The sequence below is a fragment of the Piliocolobus tephrosceles genome, chromosome 2 (assembly GCF_002776525.5).
Source record: "Piliocolobus tephrosceles isolate RC106 chromosome 2, ASM277652v3, whole genome shotgun sequence".
NCBI lineage: Eukaryota > Metazoa > Chordata > Mammalia > Primates > Cercopithecidae > Piliocolobus > Piliocolobus tephrosceles.
This window is the reverse complement of record NC_045435.1, coordinates 107,559,284-107,584,211: the sequence shown is the minus strand read 5'-3', so window position 1 is coordinate 107,584,211 and position 24,928 is coordinate 107,559,284. Positions and strand designations below refer to the sequence as shown.

Below are 24,928 nucleotides of genomic sequence, written 5' to 3'. Positions count from 1 at the left end.
CACTGTGGAAGCTTTGTTCTTTCGCTCTGTAGGATAAATCTTGCTGCTGTTCACTCTTTGGGACCATGCCACCTTTATGAGCTGTAACGCTCACCGTGAAGGTCTGCAGCTTCACTCCTGAAGTCAGCGAGACCACCAACCCACCAGAAGGAAGGGTCCGCACCAGAAACTGGGGACACATCTGAACACCTGAAGGAACAAACTCTGGACTACCGTCTTTAAGAACTGCGGCTTCATTCTTGAAGTCAGCAAGACCAAGAACCCACCAATTCCGGACACATTTTGGTGACCCAGATGGGACTTTCACCTATCACCACGCGGTGAGAATCTTGCCTATCGCCAAGCAGTGGGACATCGACTATCGCTGATCGGTGAGCACCAATGGACCCCTTTTGCTTGCTATTCTGTCCTATTTTTTCTTAGAATTTGGGGGCTAAATACTGGGCACCTGTCAGCCAGTTAAAAGCAACTAGCATGGCTGCTGGACTAAAGACACGGGTGTCAGGCTTTCTGGGAAAGGGTTCTCTGACAACCCTTGACTCTTCGGAGTTGGGAGCATTGGTTTGCCTAGAACCAGCTTCCACTTTTCCTGTACTTCTGGGCTGAGCCGAGGGTCGACAGGGAGGAAAGCCATGCAGCTCCAGGTTCCTGACAAGAAGTTGGTTGACCCTGCAGCCATGAGCGGAACTCTCAAAGGCATGTCGCCCAAGCCAGACTCACCTATCTATTCTATCTATCCTGACCCTTGTCCCCTGGGTCCTAATGCGTGCTGGACAAATTTCCTCTCACCTCTCTTCTCCGAGGCTAGTCCCGCTTCTAAAAATCACTCCCTGTCTCTGTTGCTTTTCTAGTTTCTCCTGTAAGAATGACTTCTAGTATAAACTCCAAGACTCTGTTGCCTTCTTTAGGCACCCTGGCTCACCAATCAGAAGACATAATTTTTGCCCAAAGCCCCGTCATGGAGGGGACTACCTGGAATTTTAGGATCCCTCCTCAGACTAGCTGGCCTAACAAAAGCTATTCCTGAAGCTAGGCTATGAGGAGCCTCAGAAATTGTATCCTTCCTGTTCATGTAAGTGAGGACAAAAGGTGTCACTCTTCCAACCCTGGAGATCCCTTCCCTCCCTCAGGGTATGGCCCTCCACTTCATTTTTGGGGCATAACATCTTCATAGGACAGGGGTAAAGTCCCAATACTAATAGGAGAATGCTTAAGACTCTTAACAGATTTTCGAGAATGTGTTGGTAAGGGCCACTAAATCCGATTTTTCTCGGTCATCCTTGTGGTCTGGGAGGAAAGGGTGCAGGTTTTCAAGAATGCCTCAGTAAGGGCCACTAAATCCGACCTTCCTTGGTCCTCCATGTGGTCTGGGAGGAAAGCTAGTGTTTCTGCTGCTGCGTTGGTGAGTGCAGCTATTCTGATCAGCAGGATCCAGGGACCACTGGGCAGGGAGAGAAACAAACCAAAACTGCGGACGGTTTTGTCTTTCAGATGGGGAACACTCAGGCATCAACAGGCTCACCCTTAAAATACATCCTAAGCCATTGGGACCAATTTGACCCACAAACCCTGAAAAAGAGGCGGCTCATTTTTTTTTTGCACTACTGCTTGGCCCCAATATATTCTCTCTCTGATGGGGAAAAATGGCCACCTGAGGGAAGTACAAATTACAATACTATCCTGCAGCTTGACCTTTTTTGTAAGAGGGAAGGCAAATGGAGTGAAATACCTTATATCCAAGCTTTCCTTTCATTGAGGGAGAATACACAACTATGCAAAGCTTGCAATTTACATCCCACAGGAGGACCTCTTAGCCCCATATCCTAGCTTCCCTATAGCTCCCCTTCCTATTAATGATAATCCTCCTCTAATCTCTCCTGCCCAGAAGGAAATACACAAAGAAATCTCCAAAGGACCACAAAAACCCTCAGGCTATCAGTTATGTCCCCTTCAAGCTGTAGGGGGAGGGGAATTCAGCCCAACCAGGGTACACGTCCCCTTCTCTCTCTCTGACTTAAAGTAGGTCAAGGCAGACCTGGGGAAGTTTTCAGATGATCCTGATAGGTACATAGATGTCCTACAGGGTCTAGGGCAAACCTTCGACCTCACTTGGAGAGATGTCATGCTATTGGTAGACCAAACCCTGGCCTTTAATGAAAAGAATGCGGTTTTAGCCGCAGCCTGAGAGTTTGGAGATATCTGGTGTCTTAGTCAAGTAAATGATAGAATGACAGCCAAATAAAGGGACAAATTCCCTACCGGTCAGCAAGCCATCCCCCGTATGGATCCCCACTGGGACCTTGACTAAGATCATGGGGACTGGAATTGCAAACATCTGTTGACCTGTGTTCTAGAAGGACTAAGGAGAATTATAAAAAAGCCAATGAATTATTCATTGATGTCCACCATAACTCAGGGAAAGGAAGAAAATCCTGCCTTCCTCGAGTGGCTACGGGAGTCTTAAGAAAATGTACTCCTCTGTCACCTGAATCACTGGAGGGTCAGTTGATTCTAAAATATAAGTTTATTACCCAATCAGCCACAGATATCAGGAGAAAGCTCCAAAAACAAGCCCTGGGCCCTGAACAAAATTTGGAGGTATTATTAAACCTGGCAACCTCGGTGTTCTATAATAGGGACCAAGAGGAACAGGCCCAACAGGAAAAGCGAGATCAGAGAAAGGCCGCAGCCTTAGTTACGGCCCTCAGACAGACAAACCTTGGAGGTTCAGAGAGGACAGAAAATGGAGCAGGCCAATCACCCGGTAGGCTTTGTTATCAGTGTGGTTTACTAGGACACTTTAAAAAAGATTGTTCAATGAGAAACAAGCTGCCCCTCGTCCATGCAATCACTGGAAGGTGCACTGCCCCAGAGGACGAAAGTTCTCTGGGTCAGAAGCACCCAACCAGATGATCCAACAACAGGACTGAGGGTGCCAGGGGCAAGTGCCAGCTCATGTCATCACCCTCGCTGAGCCCCCGGTACATTTAACCATTGAGGGCCAGGAAATTGACTTCCTCCTGGACACTGGCGTGACCTTCTCAGTGTTAATCTCCTGGCAGGACGACTGTCCTCAAGGTCCATTACCATCTGAGGAATCCTGGGACAGCCTGTAACCAGGTATTTCTCCTGCCTCCTCAGTTGCAATTGGGAGACTTTGCTCTTTTCACATGGCTTTCTTGTTATGCCTGAAAGTCCCACACCCTTATTAAGGGAGGGATATATTAGCCAAGGCTGGAGCTATTATCTACATGAATATGGGGAACAAGTTACTCATTTGTTATACCCTACTTGAGGAGGGAATCAACCCTGAAGTCTGGGCATTGGAAGGACAATTTGGAAGGGCAAAAAATGCCCACCCAGTCCAAATCAGGTTAAAAGATCCCAACACTTTTTCTTATCAAAGGCAATATCCCTTAAGGCCTGGAGCTCATAAAGGATTACAGAATATTGTTAAGCATTTAAGAGCTCAAGGCTTAGTAAGGAAATGCAGCAGTCCCTGCAACACCCCAATTCTAGGAGTACAAAAACCAAATGGTCAGTGGAGACTAGTGCAAGATCTTAGGCTCATCAATGAGGCAGTAATTCCTCTATATCCAGTTGTACCCAACCCCTATACCTTGCTCTCTCAAATACCAGAGGAAGCAGAATGGTTCACAGTTCTTGACCTCAAGGATGCCTTCTTCTGTATTCCCCTGCACTCTGACTCCCAGTTTCTCTTTACCTTTGAGGATCCCACAGACCACACATCCCAACTTACATGGACAATCTTGCCCCAAGGGTTTAGGGATAGCCCTCATCTGTTCAGGCACTGGCCCACGATCTAGGCCACTTCTCAAGTCCAGGCACTCTGGTCCTTCAGTATGTGGATGATTTACTTTTGGCTACCAGTTCGGAAACCGGGTGCCAGCAGGCTACTCTAGATCTCTTGAACTTTCTAACTAATCAAGGGTACAAGGTGTCTAAGTCGAAGACCCAGCTTTGTCTACATAAGGTCAAATGTCGAGGCCTAATCTTAGCCAGAGGCACCAGGATCCTCAGCAAGGAACAAATACAGCCTATATTGGTTTATCCTCACCCTAAGACATTAAAACAGTTGCAGGGGTTCCTTGGAATCACCGGCTTTTGCTGGCTATGGATCCCCAGATATAGCGAGATAGCCAGACCCCTCTATACTCTAATCAAGGAAACCCAGAGGGCAAATACTCATCTAGTAGAATGGGAACCAGAGGCAGAAACAGCCTTTAAAACCTTAAAGCAGGCTCCAGCTTTAAGCCTTCCGACAGGACAAAACTTCTGTTTATACATCACAGAGAGAGCAGGGATAGCTCTCAAGTCCTTACTCAGACTCGTGGAACAACCCCACAACCAACGGCATACCTAAGTAAGGAAATTGATGTAGTAGCAAAAGGCTGGCCTCACTGTTTATGGGTAGTTGGCAGCAGTGGCTGTCTTAGGTCAGAGGCTATCAAAATAATACAAGGAAAGGATCTCACTGTCTGGGCTACTCATGATGTAAATGGCACACTAGGTGCCAAAGGAAGTTTATGGCTACCAGACAACCGCCTACTTAGATACCAGGAGCTACTCCTTGAGGGACCAGTGCTTCAAATATGTACATACGCGGCCCTCAACCCTGCCACTTTTCTCCTAGAGGATGGGGAACCAATCGAGCATGACTGCCAACAAATTATAGTCCAGACTTAATGGCGCCTGAGATGATCTCTTAGAAGTCCCCTTAGCTAATCCTGACCTTAACCTATATACTGATGCAAGTTCATTTGTGGAGAATGGAATACAAAGGGCAGGTTATGCCATAGTTAGTGATGTAACCAAACTTGAAGGTAAGCCTCTTCCCCCAGGGACTAGTGCCCAGTTAGCAAAACTAGTGGCACTTACCCGAGCCTTAGAACTGGGAAAGGGAAAAAGAATAAATGTGTATACAGATAGGAAGTATGCTTATCTAATCCTACATGTGCATACTGCAATGTGGAAAGACGGAGTTCCTAACATCTGGGAACCCCCATTAAATACCACAAGGAAATCATGGAGTTACTTCACACAGTGCAAAAACTGAAGAAGGTGTCAGTCTTACACTGCCAAGGCCATCAAAAAGGGGAAGGAGAAGGGAGAACAACAGCATAAGCAGCTGGCAGAGGCAGCAGAAAGGAAAGAGAGAAAAAGACAGGAAGTCAGAGAAAGAGAAAGACAAAAGTCAAAGAGAAGGAAGCAGCAGAAAGGAAAGAGTCAGAAGGAGAGAGACAAAGAAGAAGTCGAAGAGAAAGAAAAAGATATAGAAGTAGTAAAGAAAAAAGTGTACCCTATTCCTTTAAAAGCCCCCAGGGTAAATTTCTAAATGTCTACCCAGCCAAGGCATATTCTTCTTATGTGGAACGTCAACCTATATCTGCCTCCCCACTAACTGGACAGGCACCTGCACCTTAGTCTTTCTAAGTCCCAACATTAACATTGCCCCAGGAAATCAGAGCTTATCAGTACCCCTCAAAACTCAAGTCCATCAGTGCAGAGCAATACAACTAATACCCCTACTTACAGGGTTAGGGATGGCTACTGCTACAGGAACCGGAATAGCCAGTTTATCTACTTCATTATCCTACTACCACACACTCTCAAAGGATTTCTCAGACAGTTTGCAAGAAATAACAAAATCTATCCTTACTTTACAATCCCAAATAGACTCGTTAGCAGCAGTGACTCTCCAAAACTGCCGAGGCCTAGACCTCCTCACTGCTGAGAAAGGCGGACTCTCCACCTTCTTAGCAGAAGAGTGTTGTTTTTACACTAACCAGTCAGGGATAGTATGAGATGCAGCCCAGCGTTTACAGGAAAAAGCTTCTGAAATCAGATGCCTTTCAAACTCTTATACCAACCTCTGGAGTTGGGCAACATGGCTTCTCCCCTTTCTAGGTCTCGTGGCAGCCATCTTGCTATTACTCGCCTTTGGGCCCTGTATTTTTTTTTTTTTTTTTATTATACTTTAAGTTCTAGGGTACATGTGCATAACGTGCAGGTTTGTTACATATGTATACTTGTGCCATGTTGGTGTGCTGCAGCCATCAACTCGTCAGCACCCATCAATTCATCATTTATATCAGGTATAACTCCCCAATGCAATCCCTCCCCCCTCCCCCTTCCCCCCTCCCCATGATAGGCCCCAGTGTGTGATGTTCCCCTTCCCGAGTCCAAGTGAACTCATTGTTCAGTTCCCACCTATGAGTGAGAACATGCGGTGTTTGGTTTTCTCTTCTTGTGATAGTTTGCTAAGAATGATGGTTTCCAGCTGCATCCATGTCCCTACAAAGGACGCAAACTCATCCTTTTTTATGGCTGCATAGTATTCCATGGTGTATATGTGCCACATTTTCTTAATCCACTGTGTCACTGATGGACATTTGGGTTGATTCCAAGTCTTTGCTATTGTGAATAGTGCCGCAATAAATATACGTGTGCATGTGTCTTTGTAGTAGCATAATTTATAATCCTTTGGCTATATACCCAGTAGTGGGATGGCTGGGTCATATGGTACATCTAGTTCTAGATCTTTAAGGAATTGCCATACTGTTTTCCATAATGGTTGAACTAGTTTACAATCCCACCAACAGTGTAAAAGTGTTCCTATTTCTCCACATCCTCTCCAACACCTGTTTCCTGATTTTTTAATGATTGCCATCCTAACTGGTGTGAGATGGTATCTCATTGTGGTTTTGATTTGCATTTCTCTGATGGCGAGTGATGATGAGCATTTTTTCATGTGTCTGTTGGCTGTATGAATGTCTTCTTTTGAGAAATGTCTGTTCATATCCTTTCCCCACTTTTTGATGGGGTTGTTTGGTTTTTTCTTGTATATTTGTTTGAGTTTATAGATTCTGGAAATTATAAACTTTGTAGATTATAACTATAATCTATAATCTATAAACTATAATCCATAAACTATAATCTATAATCTATAACTATAATCTATAAACTCTTTGTAGATTCTGGAAATTAGCCCTTTGTCAGATGAGTAGATTGCAAAAATTTTCTCCCATTCTGTAGGTTGCCTGTTCACTCTGATGGTAGTTTCTTTTGCTGTGCAGAAGCTCTTTAGTTTAATTAGATCCCATTTGTCAATTTTGGCTTTTGCTGCCGTTGCTTTTGGTGTTTTAGACATGAAGTCTGCCCATGCCTATGTCCTGAATGGTACTACCTAGATTTTCTTCTAGGGTTTTGATGGTAATAGGTCTAACATTTAAGTCTCTAATCCATCTTGAATTAATCTTCGTATAAGGAGTAAGGAAAGGATCCAGTTTCAGCTTTCTACTTATGGCTAGCCAATTTTCCCAACACCATTTATTAAATAGGGAATCCTTTCCCCATTTCTTGTTTCTCTCAGGTTTGTCAAAGACCAGATGGCTGTAGATGTGTGGTATTATTTCTGAGGACTCTGTTCTGTTCCATTGGTCTATATCTCTGTTTTGGTACCAGTACCATGCTGTTTTGGTTACTGTAGCCTTGTAGTATAGTTTGAAGTCAGGTAGTGTGACGCCTCCAGCTTTGTCCTTTTCACTTAGGATTGTCTTGGCAATGCGGGCTCTTTTTTGGTTCCATATGAACTTTAAAGCAGTTTTTTCCAGTTCTGTGAAGAAATTCATTGGTAGCTTGATGGGGATGGCATTGAATCTATAAATAACCTTGGGCAGTATGGCCATTTTCACGATATTGATTCTTCCTATCCATGAGCATGGTATGTTCTTCCATTTGTTTGTGTCCTCTTTTATTTCACTGAGCAGTGGTTTGTAGTTCTCCTTGAAGAGATCCTTTACATCCCTTGTAAGTTGGATTCCTAGGTATTTTATTCTCTTTGAAGCAATTGTGAATGGAAGTTCATTCCTGATTTGGCTCTCTGCTTGTCTGTTACTGGTGTATAAGAATGCTTGTGATTTTTGCACATTAATTTTGTATCCTGAGACTTTGCTGAAGTTGCTTATCAGCTTAAGAAGGTTTTGGGCTGAGACGATGGGGTTTTCTAAATATACAATCATGTCATCTGCAAACAGCGACAATTTGACTTCTTCTTTTCCTAACTGAATACCCTTGATTTCTTTCTCTTGCCTGATTGCCCTAGCCAGAACTTCCAACACTATGTTGAATAGGAGTGGTGAGAGAGGGCATCCCTGTCTTGTGCCAGTTTTCAAAGGGAATTTTTCCAGTTTTTGCCCATTCAGTATGATATTAGCTGTGGGTTTGTCATAAATAGCTCTTATTATTTTGAGGTACATTCCATCAATACCGAATTTATTGAGCATTTTTAGCATGAAGGGCTGTTGAATTTTGTCAAAAGCCTTTTCTGCATCTATTGAGATAATCATGTGGTTCTTGTCTTTGGTTCTGTTGATATGCTGGATTACGTTTATTGATTTGCGAATGTTGAACCAGCCTTGCATCCCAGGGATGAAGCCCACTTGATCATGGTGGATAAGCTTTTTGATGTGCTGCTGAATCCGGTTTGCCAGTATTTTATTGAGGATTTTTGCATCGATGTTCATCAGGGATATTGGTCTAAAATTCTCTTTTTTTGTTGTGTCTCTGCCAGGCTTTGGTATCAGGATGATGTTGGCCTCATAAAATGAGTTAGGGAGGATTCCCTCTTTTTCTATTGATTGGAATAGTTTCAGAAGGAATGGTACCAGCTCCTCCTTGTACCTCTGGTAGAATTCAGCTGTGAATCCATCTGGTCCTGGGCTTTTTTTGGTGGGTAGGCTATTAATTGATGCCTCAATTTCAGAGCCTGCTATTGGTCTATTCAGGGATTCAACTTCTTCCTGGTTTAGTCTTGGGAGAGTGTACGTGTCCAGGAAATTATCCATTTCTTCTAGATTTTCTAGTTGATTTGTGTAGAGGTGTTTATAGTATTCTCTGATGGTAGTTTGTATTTCTGTGGGGTCGGTGGTGATATCCCCTTTATCATTTTTTATTGCGTCTATTTGATTCCTCTCTCTTTTCTTCTTTATTAGTCTTGCTAGTGGTCAATTTTGTTGATCTTTTCAAAAAACCAACTCCTGGATTCATTAATTTTTTGGAGGGTTTTTTGTGTCTCTATCTCCTTCAGTTCTGCTCTGATCTTAGTTATTTCTTGCCTTCTGCTAGCTTTTGAATGTGTTTGCTCTTGCTTCTCTAGTTCTTTTAATTGTGATGTTAGAGTGTCAATTTTAGATCTTTCCAGCTTTCTCTTGTGGGCATTTAGTGCTATAAATTTCCCTCTACACACTGCTTTAAATGTGTCCCAGAGATTCCGGTATGTTGTATCTTTGTTCTCATTGGATTCAAAGAACATCTTTATTTCTGCTTTCATTTCGTTATGTACCCAGTAGTCATTCAGGAGCAGGTTTTTCAGTTTCCATGTAGTTGAGCGGTTTTGATTGAGTTTCTTAGTCCTGAGTTCTAGTTTGATTGCACTGTGGTCTGAGAGACAGTTTGTTATAATTTTGGGCCCTGTATTTTTAACCTTCTTGTCAAATTTGTTTCCTCTAGAATTGAAGCCATCAAGCCACAGACGGTCTTACAAATGGAACCCCAAATGAACTCAACAACTTCTACCGAGGACCCCTGGACCAACCCGTTGGCACTTTCCCTGGCCTAGAGACCACCCCTCTGGAGGACACCGTAACTGCAGGGCCCCTTCATCGCCCCTATCCAGCAGGAAGTAGCTAGAGCAGTCATAGGCCAAATTCCCAACAGCAGTTGGGTTATCCTGTTAAGAGGGGGGATTGAGAGGTGACAACATGCTAGCAGCCCTCACTCTCAGCACCTCCTCAGTCTCAGCGTCCACTCTGGCCATGCTTGAGGAGTCCTTCAGCCTGCCACTGCACTGTGGGAGCCCGTCTCTGGGATGGCCAAGGCCGGAACCGGCTCCCTCTGCTTGCTGGGAGGTGTGGAGGGAGAGGCACAGGTGGGAACCAGGGCTGCGCACGATGCTCGCGGACCAGCATGTTCTGGGTGGGCAAGGGCTCAGCGGGCCCCGCACTCGGAACAGGCAGCCAGCACTGCCAGCCCCGGGCAGTGAGGGGCTTAGCACCCGGGCCAGCCACTGCAGAGGGTGTGCAGGGTCCTCCAGGGCCTTGGGCTCCTGCATGGCATGAGCCTCCCAGGGGAGCACCACCCCCTGCGCCCCAGCGTCCGGTCCCATCAACCGCCCAAGGGCTGAGGAGTGCGGGCACATGGAGCGGGACTGGCAGGCAGCTCTGCCTGCCGCCCCGGTGTGGGATCCACTAGGTGAAGCCAGCTGGGCTCCTGAGTCTAGTGGGGAGTTGGAGAACCTTTATGTCTAGCTAAGGGATTATAAATACACCAATCAGAACCCTCTGTCTAGCTCAAGGTTTGTAAACACACCAATCAGTACTCTGTATCTAGCTAACCTAGTGGGGAGATGGAGAACTTTTCTGTCTAGCACTCTGTGTCTAGCTAAAGGATTGTAAATGCACCAATCAGCACTCTGTGTCTAGCTCAGGGATTGTAAATGCACCAATCAGCACTCTGTCAAAATGGACCAATCAGCTCTCTGTAACATGGACCAGTCAGCAGGATGTGGGTGGGGTCAGATAAGGGAATAAAAGCAGGCTGCCCAAGCCAGCAGTGGCAACCTGCTCCGGTCCCAAAACTGTGAAAGCTTTGTTCTTTCGCTCTCTACAATAAATCTTGCTGCCGTTCACTCTTTGGGTCCATGCCACCTTTGTGAGCTGTTAACGCTCACCGCGAAGGTCTGCAGCTTCACTCCTGAAGCCAGCGAGCCCACGAACCCACCGGGAAGAATGAACAACTCCAGACGTGCTGCCTTTAAGAGCTGTAACACTCACCACGAAGGTCTGCAGCTTCACTCCTGAAGTCAGCGAGACCACGAACCCACCAGAAAGAAGAAACTGCAGACACATCTGAACATCGGAAGGAACAAACTCCAGACGCACCATCTTTAAGAACTGTAACACTCACCATGAGGGTCCGCGGCTTTATTCTTGAAGTCAGCGAGACCAAGAACCCACCAATTCTGGACACAATACCATTGGAGGAGCACATTTCAAGTTTTCTGCCTTAGACATAACAATTTACAGGTACTTAGTATGCTTCACTGGACAATAGAACTAATATTCAGAGTGTCAAAGGGGAGTTGATTCTTGCCCTCTGCTTCAACCTATAGTGCTGTGTACCCCTGCATGGATTCATAAAGGAAAGAAACATTTTATTATAGAATAATATTAATCAAGGCCAGAAATAACCAGGAAAGCATAATAAACCTTCATGACCCCATTGTCCAGCTTCAGGAATTACCAACTCATGGCCAAAGTTGTTTTATCTCCCACATATTGAAGTAAATTTAAGATAATCTGTAAATAATTATATAACATCTTTAATTTCCACATTCATCCTTCCCCAAGGGTGTGGTGGTGAAAGAAAGTAGTAAAGATAATTTATCAACACCATAAGCAGAATTGCTTATTTAAAAATTATAGAGGCCAGGCTTGTTGGCTCAAGCCTGCAATCCCAGCAGTTTGAGAGATAAAGGTGGGACGGTCCCTTAAAGTCAGGAGTTCAAGACATGCCTGGGCAACAAAGCAAGACCCCTGTTTCAATAAAAACTTTATAAAAAATTGGCTGGGCATGATAGTTCATGCCTGTAATCCCAGCACTTTAAGAGGCTGGGGCAGGCAGATCTCTTGAGCCCAGGAGTTCAAGACCACCCTGGGCAACACAGACCCTGTCTCTACAAAAAATACAAAAATTAATTGGGCATAGTGGCATGTACCCATAGTCCAATCCTACTCGGGAAGCTGAGGTGGGATGATCATTTGAGCACGGGAGGCTGAGGTTGCAGTAAACCATGATCACACCACCGCACTCCAGCCTGAGCAACAGTAACACTCAAAAAAAAAAAAACAAACAAACAAACAAACAAAAACACCAAAAGGTGCAGGATTAAAAAAAAAGATACAATGAAATCTGGTTAAAAGCACTTTATTGATTACAGGATCAATTCACAATATTTCATAAAGCCACTGTACAAATACAGGAATGAATCACTGTGTAAGAAAGATCTAAGAACAGTTAAATCATGATACAAGTCCATAGTTTATATGGTTTAGAGCTTTAAGAGCCTTAATCTAACATGTTTACCCTTCCCATAATTAGACTACTACTGACATTCATGTTCAATTGACACAAGTGTGTACAAATCATTCTAGGTAAAGACAAACATTTTCAGAATGCTTTAACAGGAAAATAATTTTAATCAACTTTAAAAACACACATGTGAATGCCTTTGGATAGGAAAATAGAAATGCAAGTGTTCAGATGCTTCTTTGAAAAGAAAACAATAGGATAAAGCACCATTGTGTAAAAGACAAAAGGCTTGAGATATCTACCAAGTATATCAATGAAGTTCTATTAATTAAGAAATACTGTACGATGTAAGATTTTGTTGAATACATTTAACACCATTTGGAACATAGCTTTTTTTCCCCTCCGTAATGCTGCTTTATCACAACTGTATTTTACAAAATCAGTAACTGGATTTAAAGAAGACATAGATTTTATCGACATGCAAACATTTGCTAAACACAAGGTGTACCATCAATGTGTGATTAATAAGTTACTTTTTAAAAATAAAGTGCTAGCTTAGATATTCTATAAACCATTTCACTGAGTACCTATTATGTAACCAATATTTTAAAATATACACTGATCTGAGGCAACCCAAAATGAACAATGGAAAGAAAACTAGTAAATCTGAAATGTACTTCACATTCTACTTAATCTAATTTAAAATATAAATTCATTGTGCAACCTATAAGATGGTCCAACCTGTGGATATTTTTAAAAATTCTAACAGAAGAAATCATTTAAAATTTTGCTTTTTCACAATGGCAAAAAGGAAAGAATTTGAACGTAATATTTAATTAAAAAAAAAAAAAATCAGCCTGACTCAGACCCTGAAGATTTTAGAAAGAACATCTTCACTATTAAAATGATGACAGGCCCAAATGGGGGATTGTTTAACCAGTTTTCCTAAGTTAAACCAAGAATAAGCCAAAGTATTCATTGTGTTACAACTTAGATCTGAGACATTTACATCAAAGCATATTTCCCTGAACATGTTCACATTGAAAATGCTTAAGGTCTTAAATTATTATTAAATCCAAAATACCAAGAGTATTGGAGGAGCTCAGTTATACAATATTGGCACAGCATTTTTAAGCACTAATAAAAGTTTCACTGTCACCTTAAGTCAAGATCCATTTATTAATAGGTTAAGTTTGAAATTCTGTAACATATTCTAGAAGCACCTACATCCATTATTTCCAGGAGACTAGTTTACTATTATCATGCAATCTCTGAGGTCATATGAGTCTAAAATGAAGGGAATTGCTGAACAGGCCCTTTTGCTGAAGAGATAGGAAGCCCAAATCTTTGCCTCTGAAGATGGAATTCAATGTGGTATGTGTAATCACAAGTAAAAACTTGGGCTACGGAGGAATCCTGGATATTCAGTCTAAATCTCAAATAGTATAGCTGCCAAAAATGAGGCCTGTCCATTAAAGTGGAGGAGATATCCTTGCTGATAGCAAAAACTGCTTATTTTATTTATTTATTTATTTTTTTGAGACGGAGTCTTGCTCTGTCGCCCAGGCTAGAGTGCAGTGGCGCGCTCTCAGCTCACTGCAAACTCTGCCTCCCGGGTTCAAGCAATTCTCTGCCTCAGCCTCGTGAGTAGCTGAGAAGACAGGCACCCGCCACCACACCTGGCTCATTTTTGTATTTTTAGTAGAGACGGGGTTTCACCATCTTGGCCAGGCTGGTCTTGAACTCCTGACCTCGTGATCCACCTGCCTTGGTCTCCCAAAGTTCTGGGATTACAGGCATGAGCCACTGTGCCTGGCCAAGAACTGCTCTTAAGCAGGTTTTTGGGATGATATGCTAAACACCACAGGGTGATCACATATTTAGAAAATAATATGTATCTCTAAAATATTCTTGCCAGATCTCAAAAAATTACTCTTCTTGACATGCTACAGTCGACAAATTAACCTTCTGAGGCACATTATGTTTAAATGTTTCCTAGAAAGTAAAGAAGGAAACCTGGCTGGGCGCGGTGACTCACGTCTGTAATCCCAGCACTTTGGGAGGCTGAGGCCAGTGGATCACTTGAGGCCAGGAGTAGGAGATCAGACTGGCCAAGATGGCGAAACCCCATCTCTACTAAAAATTCAAAAATTAGCCGGGCATGGTGGCATATGCCTATAGTCCCAGCTACTTGGGAGGCTGGGGCACAAGAATCACTTGAACCCGGGAGGCAGAGGTTGAGGCTGCAATGAGCCAAGATCGTGCCTCTGCACATGCCAGCCTGGGTGACAGAGATTCTGTCTTTAAAAAAAAAGAAGGAACATTAACTGCAATATTCTTGATGATGCATATTTTTTAAAACTAAATCCAGCCAGATTTTTCAGTCTTAAAAAGTAAGATCAAAAGTATTCAACATCTCTACAAATTATATACTCATTGAATTCAGGAACAACAGAATTAAACAAATAATCAGCTCAACTTAAACTGCAAGTAAACAAATATACTTAGCAACTGGAGCCTCTAATATTAGAAAGCAAAGGTGTAACCAGAAAGGTAACTGTAGTGAGGCTACTCTCTAGCCATTTGTTTATGTGTATAATTAACCACAAGTGTTAAATAGTTTTTAGTTGCCGAATAAATATTTAATTATGGGAACTGTCTTAAACTCCTCTTCATAAACTTTAAGAACATTAAAATAAATGTCATTTTGAAATATGTTAAGGCCATATAATTCCTGTGGTCTGTATGCCTCTGACTACTATAATAACTTTTAAGTAGAGGAGATTCTCTTTTATACATTTAAGGTTATTTTTATGCATAATACAATTGCTTTCTTGAACAGGACTTCAGAATAAATTTCTGACTAACCTACATGGCAAACTTTCCCCAACCCTCTTTTTCCGGAAATGAATATATTCCTTTATTCTTCTCTCAAAGAGCTGTTCTTTATGAAGTGATATAAACAGCCTAAAATAAACATTAATAGCATTAATAGCAAAAGTTCATATAATTTTTAAAATTTTTTATTTTTTTAATTTGAGATGGAGTCTCACTCTGTCGTCTAGGCTGGAGTACCGTGGCACAATCTCGGCTCACTGCAACCTCCGCCTCCTGAGTTCAGGCGATTCTCCTGCCTCAGCCTCCCAAGTAGGTGGGATTACAGGAATGTGCCACCACACCCAGCTAATTTTTGTATTTTTAGAAGAGATGGGGTTTCACCATGTTGGCTAGGCTGGTCGTGAACTCCTGACCTCAAGTGATCTGCCCACCTTGGCCTCCCAAAGTGCTGGGATTACAGGTGTGAGCCACTGCACCCAGCCAAAAAGTTAATAGAAATCTTAACCAAAATATAAATATACATTCATAACTGCCATCTACAATATTCTGTTTTGGTCCTATATCTTAATTTGCCTTTATCTATTTTGTTATTATTCTAATTGTCAACTGATTTTAATAAACAAAACTGATATTGATGTCTTTACAGGTGATGCATATATTAGCACATTCACAATATAAACAAAAAATTCAGAGGTAAAATTTGGGAATATTTAGGTTAAGGTTACACATGTTCAAAAGTTAACACAGATCTATCTGAAAAGTAACTAAGTTACAAAACAATGCACGTCTATATATCAGAATAATCCAAGACTTAACCATCACGCAAGACTAACAATCTTCTATTATAAATCATTCCAACTTATTTGTAAAAGAAAATCCAACAGGAAAAGTATCTTTAACTTGGTGGTGGGGGACATTCTAGTAATAGACACATTATTAGTACAGAAGAACTATTTATCTCTAACTCCTTTAAGAACTGCTTTAGGAATTTTTATTTTGGCTTTAAGTGGAATCACTTAGATCTAGATATCCTTTGAAGCAAAACCACTTAGAAACCAGTATTTTGTGCTAAGGAAGGGAAGAAATATTACAAAATATTGCAAAACAGAACAAAAAGCTTAAGGGTTTCATTTTAAGAAATGTAAAGGCACAGATATTTCACATCGATTCAGATTTTATAGTTTGCAAACATGAAATAAACCACCACATTACAACAAATATGTCTTAGTGATTGGTTAGATTTCACACTTCTCTCCAAATGTAACACTGTCACATTGCATTTCCTCTCTAAATGTATACTGATAGCACTGGGAAAGATGTTCAGATGCAGGGACAATCCCAATGTTTACCAAACTTCTGAAAGATGAATATACACTACAAACTTAGTTCCAAATATGAAATGAATAGGAAAGTTCAGCTATTTAGCGGGGGTACTCAAAGTGTCAACCGATCATAACCAGGCTTTTAAAATGTCAAGAACCATTTATATGCTATTATCTACTTTTTATTAATAAATTCTAAAGAAGTTTCTTATGTATGTCCAAAATATCAGTGAAATCTCTAATCTCTGGCCTTCAGATTATCTGTCCCCTCAAAGGACTGAAAGCGAGCACTTAGATTAATAGTATATGGTAAATGATGCATGAGAAATGAAGGACTCTCCTCAGAGGTGCCCCTCCTGTCAATGCTCTTAAACATGAAGCCATCAGGATCTCTTAGATTCAAAGAGATATCAGGATTCAAGGGGACTTTCTTCAGACATAAATATACACACATACAGTATCATTTCTGTCGCATTTCTGTACCTGGTTCTTCCATTACAAAACTAAAAAACATGACATTTCTTGTGTATACAAAGTTAAAAATGTACTTCTTAAAAAATGCAAACACAATGGCGACCTGATATAATGTGTACATTATGTTCTACACAAAGAAAATAGACTCTGAGTACACACAATTCATTAAGGTTAAATTAACCCAACCCCTCAAATTAATACACTGGTCCTTTTGATCTCAGAAGGCGCCTTTGCCTTCCCCCCCCCCCGACTTTTTTTTGGTAGTATACTGAAAGCTTGTTTTTGTATATAATCTCATAGAAAAATCTTCACCTGCAAATATAAGGTAGAATTTTTTCACAGCTATAGGCTGTAGCATTGATTTCTCCAGATATATCAATGGAGAACAAAGAACATGTATGACACTGTTAATTCCAGATTCTCAGAAAACTGTCCCAAGAGCCTGTTGCCACAGCCATGCCATCATCAGTTACACCTAAGCAGCTCACACGGTTGTCATGACCAGCAAGGACACCTGAAAAAAAAAAATTCAGTAAAAAATTAGCAATTGTAGAGTTTTAGAATTAAACAAGTATATGCAGAGATTTAAAAGGGTACTTAAAAACTATCAGTCCAGTCTGAAAGCTGATCAGTTAAATAATAATAATACTTTAAAAGAAAACAAATTTCTCTGAGTAAGAAGACAGGTTAGAAGTAAGCTGGATGTATTTATAAATTTGGATTATTTGAATTTTGACATGTGCCTCAATTTGTGGTTTTATTTTTTGAAACATCATTTTATAATTCAACTTATATCTAGGAAAACATATGCAGACAATTAGTCCACATCTTTAATAAGTTCATGATATTCCAAATTTTGCTACTGAGCTACGCTATTTTCAACAAGAACAAGATTTTCAATGAAGTTCACTGAAGTAGTCCTTCACCACAGGAACAATAAAAACGTAAGAATAAAGCTGCTTTACGTCACTGCTTCCAAGAATACCAACATAATTTATTTACTTTCTTTTTTTTTTTTTTTTTGAGACGGAGTCTTGCTCTGTCGCCCAGGCTGGAGTGCAGTGGCTGGATCTCAGCTCACTGCAACCTCTGCCTCCCGGGTTCACGCCATTCTCCTGCCTCAGCCTCCCGAGTAGCTGGGACCACAAGCGCCGGCCACTTCGCCCGGCTAATTTTTTTGTATTTTTAGTAGAGACGGGGTTTCACCGTGTTAGCCACGATGGTCTCGATCTCCTGACCTCGTGATCCGCCCGTCTCGGCCTCCCAAAGTGCTGGGATTACAGGCTTGAGCCACCGTGCCCGGCCAATTTATTTACTTTCTTATGCTAATCACCAAACTCTGGAATGTTATTGGTCATAACTTTCTGAAACCATGAAACTCATCTAGTTTTCATTTCTTTCACATATTAAACTCACTTGATATATTTCCAATATTTGGGAGGAAAACAAGAAATACAGTAAGATCATTAAGAAAAATTAGAATACATCAAATGCTCAAAAAATTTTTTAAATACACTATGTTTGAATTTACATCATCTCCCTATATTCGTAAGCATATCATTTTCGATCAATCATCTCAGGAAAAGAAGTTCATATTGTCTAAATATTCTCTATAGTATCTCCAGTAATGGCCATGTTTGGCAATGGGAAAATTTATCATTATGAGTTGAAATAACAAAAAAAATGAACATTGTGAGTAAATACTTTAAGTCACACTGGAGAGGGAAATGAATTAGCAATTCCCAAGTCAGGATCCAATTTTAAGTTCAAAGTTCCAGTTCAGCCAACTTGAAACCAGCTTGTAAGCAAAGCAAAACTAAAACTCAAGCATGTAAGTGTGGACAACAAGCACATTTTTATTTTGTTATGGATACGAATTGTTTCAATCCAGGCAAAACACCAAATATCTTTACAAAGTAATTGGCTTTAGGCAACAGAATACTTCCAGGAATCTACTTGCAAAGTGTAAAACTGCAAACCATGCAGCCTCTTAAAAGAGGTTGTAGAAAATTATTCCTGGAAAAAACTTACACTGCCTCTGTTACCTCAGGAACCCCAACAACTGCATAGGGGGGTTAAAAGGGTAAGGACATAAATCCACCAGGACAGTGAGATGAGAGCAGGCAATGGCAACAAACTTTTGTAAGCTGGATGGTGGTAACTGTTAATGAACCCCAAAATAGTTCAAAATGAATAATATAGTAAGCCAAGTAACAAAATTACACTGCAGATTCTCCAAAAGCATCCCTACTAGGTGGAAACAGGTATCTCTGGAACAGGTAGGGGCAAAGGCAGAGAAAAATAAGATTGCACTGGAAAGTGTTCATCAATCAGTAAGACCCCCCAGGTGTCCTCTTCTTCCACTCTGCAGAGTCAGGTGACGGATCATCCTGTACTGTGGCATAAGACTAGAGACTCACTCAGTGGAAAGGGTAAAACAGGGTCTCCTGACTGGAAGAAAACAGACACAGATGAGATTGGTAAAACTGCTGAAATGGGGAATAAAGGAAGTTTACTAGCTAAATGCTGTGGTCCCTCAGGTTTTCTCTAGAAATCAGCCCCCAAACTGGCAGCCAGTTTATACACTTTATGGAGGAAAGTGGAAGATGGAAAAAAGGAAGAAAGGCAGAAAGGCAGATGGGCAGACATAGGAGAGCTTCCTCAGTTAACGGCCGGCCAGATCACCCTTCAGAGAGGCCCAGAGTCAGCACACCAGCCATGTGCTCAGAGCTTCAAATGGTTTTAGTGCCTCACTCTTAAATATGAATAAGAACTAACACTTTTAAGGAAATACTCTAAAAATAAGGACAGGAAACCCCAAAAATGAAGAAAAAAAAATGAAAAAAACTTAGCAACACAAAAGACTATGCTTGAAGAAGAAACTTAAAAAAAATTTTTTTCACTAATAAGCTCAGAGAAACACAAGACTTCATTTATGAATAAAAGTGTGGGGAGACCCCCTGAAACTATTGCTATGGAATAAAAGATGAAATACTCCTGATTATTGTAAATACAAAATTGCATGCAGGATTCTGTAAAGACAATGTCAGGTTGGACTGCCAGAATGAGCCAACAGCACATGATGTGCTTCCCCCAGAAGAGAGCCTATGAATGGACATGCAGTCAGGGAGGTTTCACATCACCAAGATTCCTATCCCAGAAAAGCAGATGTTCATAGCTCTGAGAATGGAATGTGACCCTCGTGGAGAGCCTATAAACAGATGCATGGGGAGCACCTGTCCATATGGATAAGATAGGGCTATAAATGTCTTCATCTTGCCATGGTTCTTCTAGGCCTCTTTAGGGTTAAGGCATACTCCCTTCTGGGAATTTCTGGTCTAACCACTTGTCTAGCTTCACATCTTCTTTCTATGGATTGTTTGTAACCAGCTTTTCCTGTAACTGTTACTGCTGATTAATATCTTGCTAATCATAGGTTATGAAAAGACTTTCTGTTTTAAGGCTCTGTTAGAAATTACTGATGCACACACTATATTGTAAATTATCTCTGTATACTGTACTTCTGCATACAGATGTTATGTTAAAGAACTACTTCATCCCCATGTGACCATCTCACCATCACCAAATGACCCTAAATCCCTCACTAACCTACCCTCGCCCTCACTAAACTTAATAATAAAATGCTGGCATATCCAGTGCATTGTTGGCACCGTGGGACCGGAAGGCGGTGATCCCCCAGACCCGGCTTTCACTATCTTGTGTGTGCCTATTATTTCTCGACCTGCCGATCCGCCTGGGAACAAAGAGAGAGGCCCATTACATTGCGGGCTGCTGGCCAGATCCCGCAATATAAAAGAATGGGTGCCACCAAAAAAAAAAAAAAAAACAAAAAAAAAAGAAAAACCCAGAACAAAATAGCTCTTAAGTTAAAAAGATGGCAGTGAAAATGAAAACCAAAACTTAACAGAAGGGTTGAAACCCGAGGTGAGGTTTCCTTCCAGAAGATAAAGCAAAAAAGATGGCAACTAAAAAAAACACAATTAAAAAGTCAGGCCAGGCACAGTGGCTCATGCCTGTAATCCCAGCACTTTGGGAGGCTGAGGCAGGCAGATCACCTGAGGTCAGGAGTTCAAGACCAGCCTGGCCAACATGGTGAAACCCATCACTACTAAAAATACAAAAACTAGCCAGGCATGGTGGTGTGCGCTTGTAATCCCAGCTAGTCTACTCGGGAGGCTGAGGCAGGAGAATTGCTAGAACCTGGGAGGCAGAGGCTGCAGTGAGCCAAGCAAGATCACACCACTGCACTCCAGCCTGGGCAACACAGCAAGACTCCATTTCAAAAAAAGAAAAAAAAATTCTTAAAAACAAAAAAAAGAAGTCAAAGGATCAGTCCAGGAAGCCCATTATCAACATAATGGGAGATCTAGAAAAAGGGAATGATGATAATGGAGAAGAAATAAAATTCAACAAGCCCCCACCCCCAAGTGCACCCCCAAGTGTCCCTATTCTATAAGGCAATCAGTTTCCAGATCAAAAAGGCACACTAAATATCCAGCACAATGAATGAAAATGGATCTGCTCCAAGACATATCAAAAGTGGCAGAAAGTGTGAAGATTCATTAGTGAGAAGCACATCAAAACTAAGACTATAAACCAAAAAATTAACTCTAGAAAATACAAAAAAAGCTCCATGGCAAAAGAAGTCATAACACGTCTCATGTCTCAGCAGCAAATGACTTTTTGAAAAGTCGGAATTATGTAAACAGTGAATGTGGCTCTAAACAAAATCTATCATATGGGAGAAAATTGGTTGGGAAGAATGTGGCTATGGTGGGAGCAGCTTAAAACCAAACCCTTATCATCCATGGTAATAGGTCAACAACAGATAACACCTAATGTTTTTTTTAAACAAGTAACAGCAATACAGGCATGTTATTTAGAGATATGTAAGTAAGCCAGGTGAGGTGATTCAAGCCTGTAATCCCAGCTACTCCAGAGGTTGAGGCAGGAAGAAACCAGCCTTAGCAACATACAGAGATCCTGTCCCAACAAAACAGAACAAAGGTGGAGAGAGAGAGGAGGAGGAGTAGTTAATGACTAAATGTAGTTACTTTGGGGAGCAGAAACTATGGGTTGGGAATGAAGCAATGTTGTGTTTTGGTAACAAGCTATAAAGGACAATTGGATTCCTTTAAGTATAATTTTGATTTTTAAAGAGTTAAAAATTACTCTGTGTGACTTGTTATTAATGACAGTCCCCAGTATGACTTAATGTGTATTGTCATCTTGTGGAAGCTGCAGAGGAGGACTCAGGGTATGGGGCTAAGGGAAGTGACAGGTGTATGTCCTGTCCCATACAAGATCTGCTTCAGAAGGAAGAAAACCAGCAGTTACAATGTTTCCTGTCAGGTGATAAGAAAAGTGTGATTTCTAAAAGACCACACTGAATCACATTCACTATCCATCTTTAACTCTGAAGTCTAAGAAACAAGAAAATATTACAGACCTCAGTGTGATTCTTCAGAAAGCAAAAGTGTAAATATAGCTTATGGATTATAATCACAAACAAAGGGTAACGACAAAGACCATGATGAGAACCATTGGGTTACCACTTCCCCCAAGTCCAAGATGTCCATGGAGGCCTAGAATACAACTGACGGGAACCTCTTCACGCTTCCTGAAAATCAGAACCTAATGTGGACTGATTTACTAACCTGCACGATCTCCTTTTAGCGTGTCCCATACATTACAATTAAAGTCATCGTAACCAGCCAACAAGAGACGCCCACTTTTTGAGAAGGCTACGGAAGTGATTCCACAGATGATATTGTCATGAGAATACAATAATAACTCTTGATCTGCACGAAGGTCAAAGAGCCGGCAAGTGGCATCATCAGAGCCAGTGGCGAAGGCATATCCATTTGGGAAAAACTAGACAGGAGAGTAACAAACATTTATTCTACAGATGTATGCAAAATCATAGGAGGCAGTATAATAATAAACAAATCTAGACTAATAGTCCAACTTGGCTACTTACCAGGTGAGCGATGTTGGGCACTAAGATTCTTAAATATTTTGAGCCTTAGATTCCATTTCAAAGTGTTGGTTAGGATTGAATTAAATAACATATGCAAAGTACACAGCCTATTGTTCAGAACACAGCAAGTATTCAACAAATACTGGCTCTGGTTCTCCATATGTCATACTGGAACATTTAAGGTAAGTACTAATATTTATAGAATATATGTGTGTGTGTGTGTGTGTGTGGCTACTGCAGAATGAGCGGCAAGGAGATAAAAGGTCCACAATCCTCAAAGGGTTATAAGGAACCCTTAGGACAGTTCTTTTTCAGAATTCAGAATTTTTCAGATTTTGGAAAGGTAATATACTGCATATTTGGTAAAACCCAAATATGGTGCAGTGTACAATACACTATCAAGTCAACATTATTAAACAACACTATTCAGATCCTCAATATCTTATTTCGTGCCTTCTTAGGGTATCAGTATTTCCAAGTTGTCTACTAAAGTCTCCTACACAATGGTGTTTTGGGTCCTTGAATTTTTAATGGCTTTTGTTTTATGAATTTCGACGTTATGGTGTCACTACTGTCCATTTTGTTAAGATAAAACTTCTCTCATCTTACAGTTTTTGCTCCAATTCTACTTCGGTTAATAGCAATACAGTAATATTACTACAGATTTCCTTCCAGTTTATGACTTACCCACTCTCTCATTGTTACATTTAGCCTTCCTGGGTCATTTTGCTTTAGGTATGTTTCTTGCAAACAACATTATAGTTCAGTTTATTCCATATCTTTCAATAGCAGTCATCATTTATGTGTAATGCCTTACGTGATTATTCTTGGGCCTTAATATCTTATCCTATATTCTATTTAGTGTATTTTCTCCCTATATCACGGCTATGATCTCTGATACAGTATTTCTCCCTTAACACTTGGCAGATTTTCTTCAGGAGCCTTCTAGCAGTGTCTATTGTGAAAAAGTGTGAGTTTAGCTTAGTTTTTAATCTCTTATATCTAGGTAATCTGTGTTTTCATCTTGAATTTTCTTCCATCTTTTGATACTCTAAATTCAACAGGACGTGTTGGTTTTTCTTAATTACTTTTCTTTGTTATTTTTGAGATGGAGTCTGCTCTGTCGCCCAGGCTAGAGTGCAGTGACGCAATCTCAGCTCACTACAACTTCTGCCTCCTGGGTTCAAGTAATTCTCCTGCCTCAGTCTCCTCAGTAGCTGGGATTATAGGCATGGACCACAACGCCTGGCTAACTTTTTTGCATTTTTAGTAGAGATAGGGTTTCATTATGTTGGCCAGGGTGGGCTTGAACCCCTGGCCTCAAGTGATCTGCCTGCCTCAGCCTCCCAAAGTGCTGAGATTACGGGCATGAGCCACAGCACCTGGCCCCTCTTTTAATTACTTTTTAAAAACTACTTCATAAGACCCTTAGACCTTCAACTCAATGTTTTTCTTCAACTAAGATATTTTTTAAAAAATTACTTCTTGGCTATCCTTCTGCTTCCAGCCAAAACAGAGTAATAGTGATTGGATTTGCTCCACACCTTAAAGAACTAAAAACAACTGGACAAAAATATATAAAACATGGTTCTCAAAACATTGGATATCAGTCAACTAAGGAGTGTGCCTCTGAGAAATAAATAAAAGAGGCCGGGTGTGGTGGCTCACACCTGTAATCCCAGCACTTTGGGAGGCTGAGGTGGGCAGATCACCTGAGGTCAGGAGTTCGAGACCAGCCTGCCCAACATAGTGAAACCCCGTCTCTACCAAAAATACAAAAATTAGCACAGTGTGGTGGCAGGTGCCTGCAGTCCCAGCTACTTGGGAGGTTGAGGCTGGAGAATCCCTTGAACCCAGGAGGCAGAGGTTGCAGTGAGCCGAGATCACGCCACTGTACTCCAGCTTGGGTGAAAGAATGAGACTCTGTCTCAAAATAAGTAAGTAAATAAATAAATAATTCCTACAGCTGCTCCATCTTACTACCTTACTACCATCTTACTATGAAAGTTTACAGGTCATGGTGAAGGGAAGAGAAACGCAGCTGGAGCCCACTGGCCTCCCTGAGTTGAGGAGACAGCACTGGGAATCCAAGAAGTCCACAGCAGCTAGGGTTCACAGAGAGTGCCAGAGAGGGCAAAGTTTGGCAAAGAGAAAACTCCAGAGGCATGTGGAGGGCCTCTTT

The 24,928-nt window shown here is 41.3% G+C and overlaps 1 protein-coding gene across 1 annotated transcript in view; it reads right to left on the bottom strand.

Moving 5' to 3' along the window:
• Positions 1–11,990: 11,990 nt before the first annotated feature.
• The window catches only part of GNB4 (G protein subunit beta 4), a 58,617-nt gene continuing 45,679 nt past the window's right edge, over positions 11,991–24,928 (bottom strand). Inside the window, exons 9-10 of the mRNA XM_023184819.2 lie at positions 22,424–22,640; positions 11,991–17,259 (exon numbers count right to left, since the gene is read on the bottom strand). Coding sequence (XP_023040587.1) covers positions 17,153–17,259; positions 22,424–22,640 — 324 coding nt within the window. The 3' untranslated portion in view covers positions 11,991–17,152. The remainder of the gene's footprint in view (positions 17,260–22,423; positions 22,641–24,928) is intronic.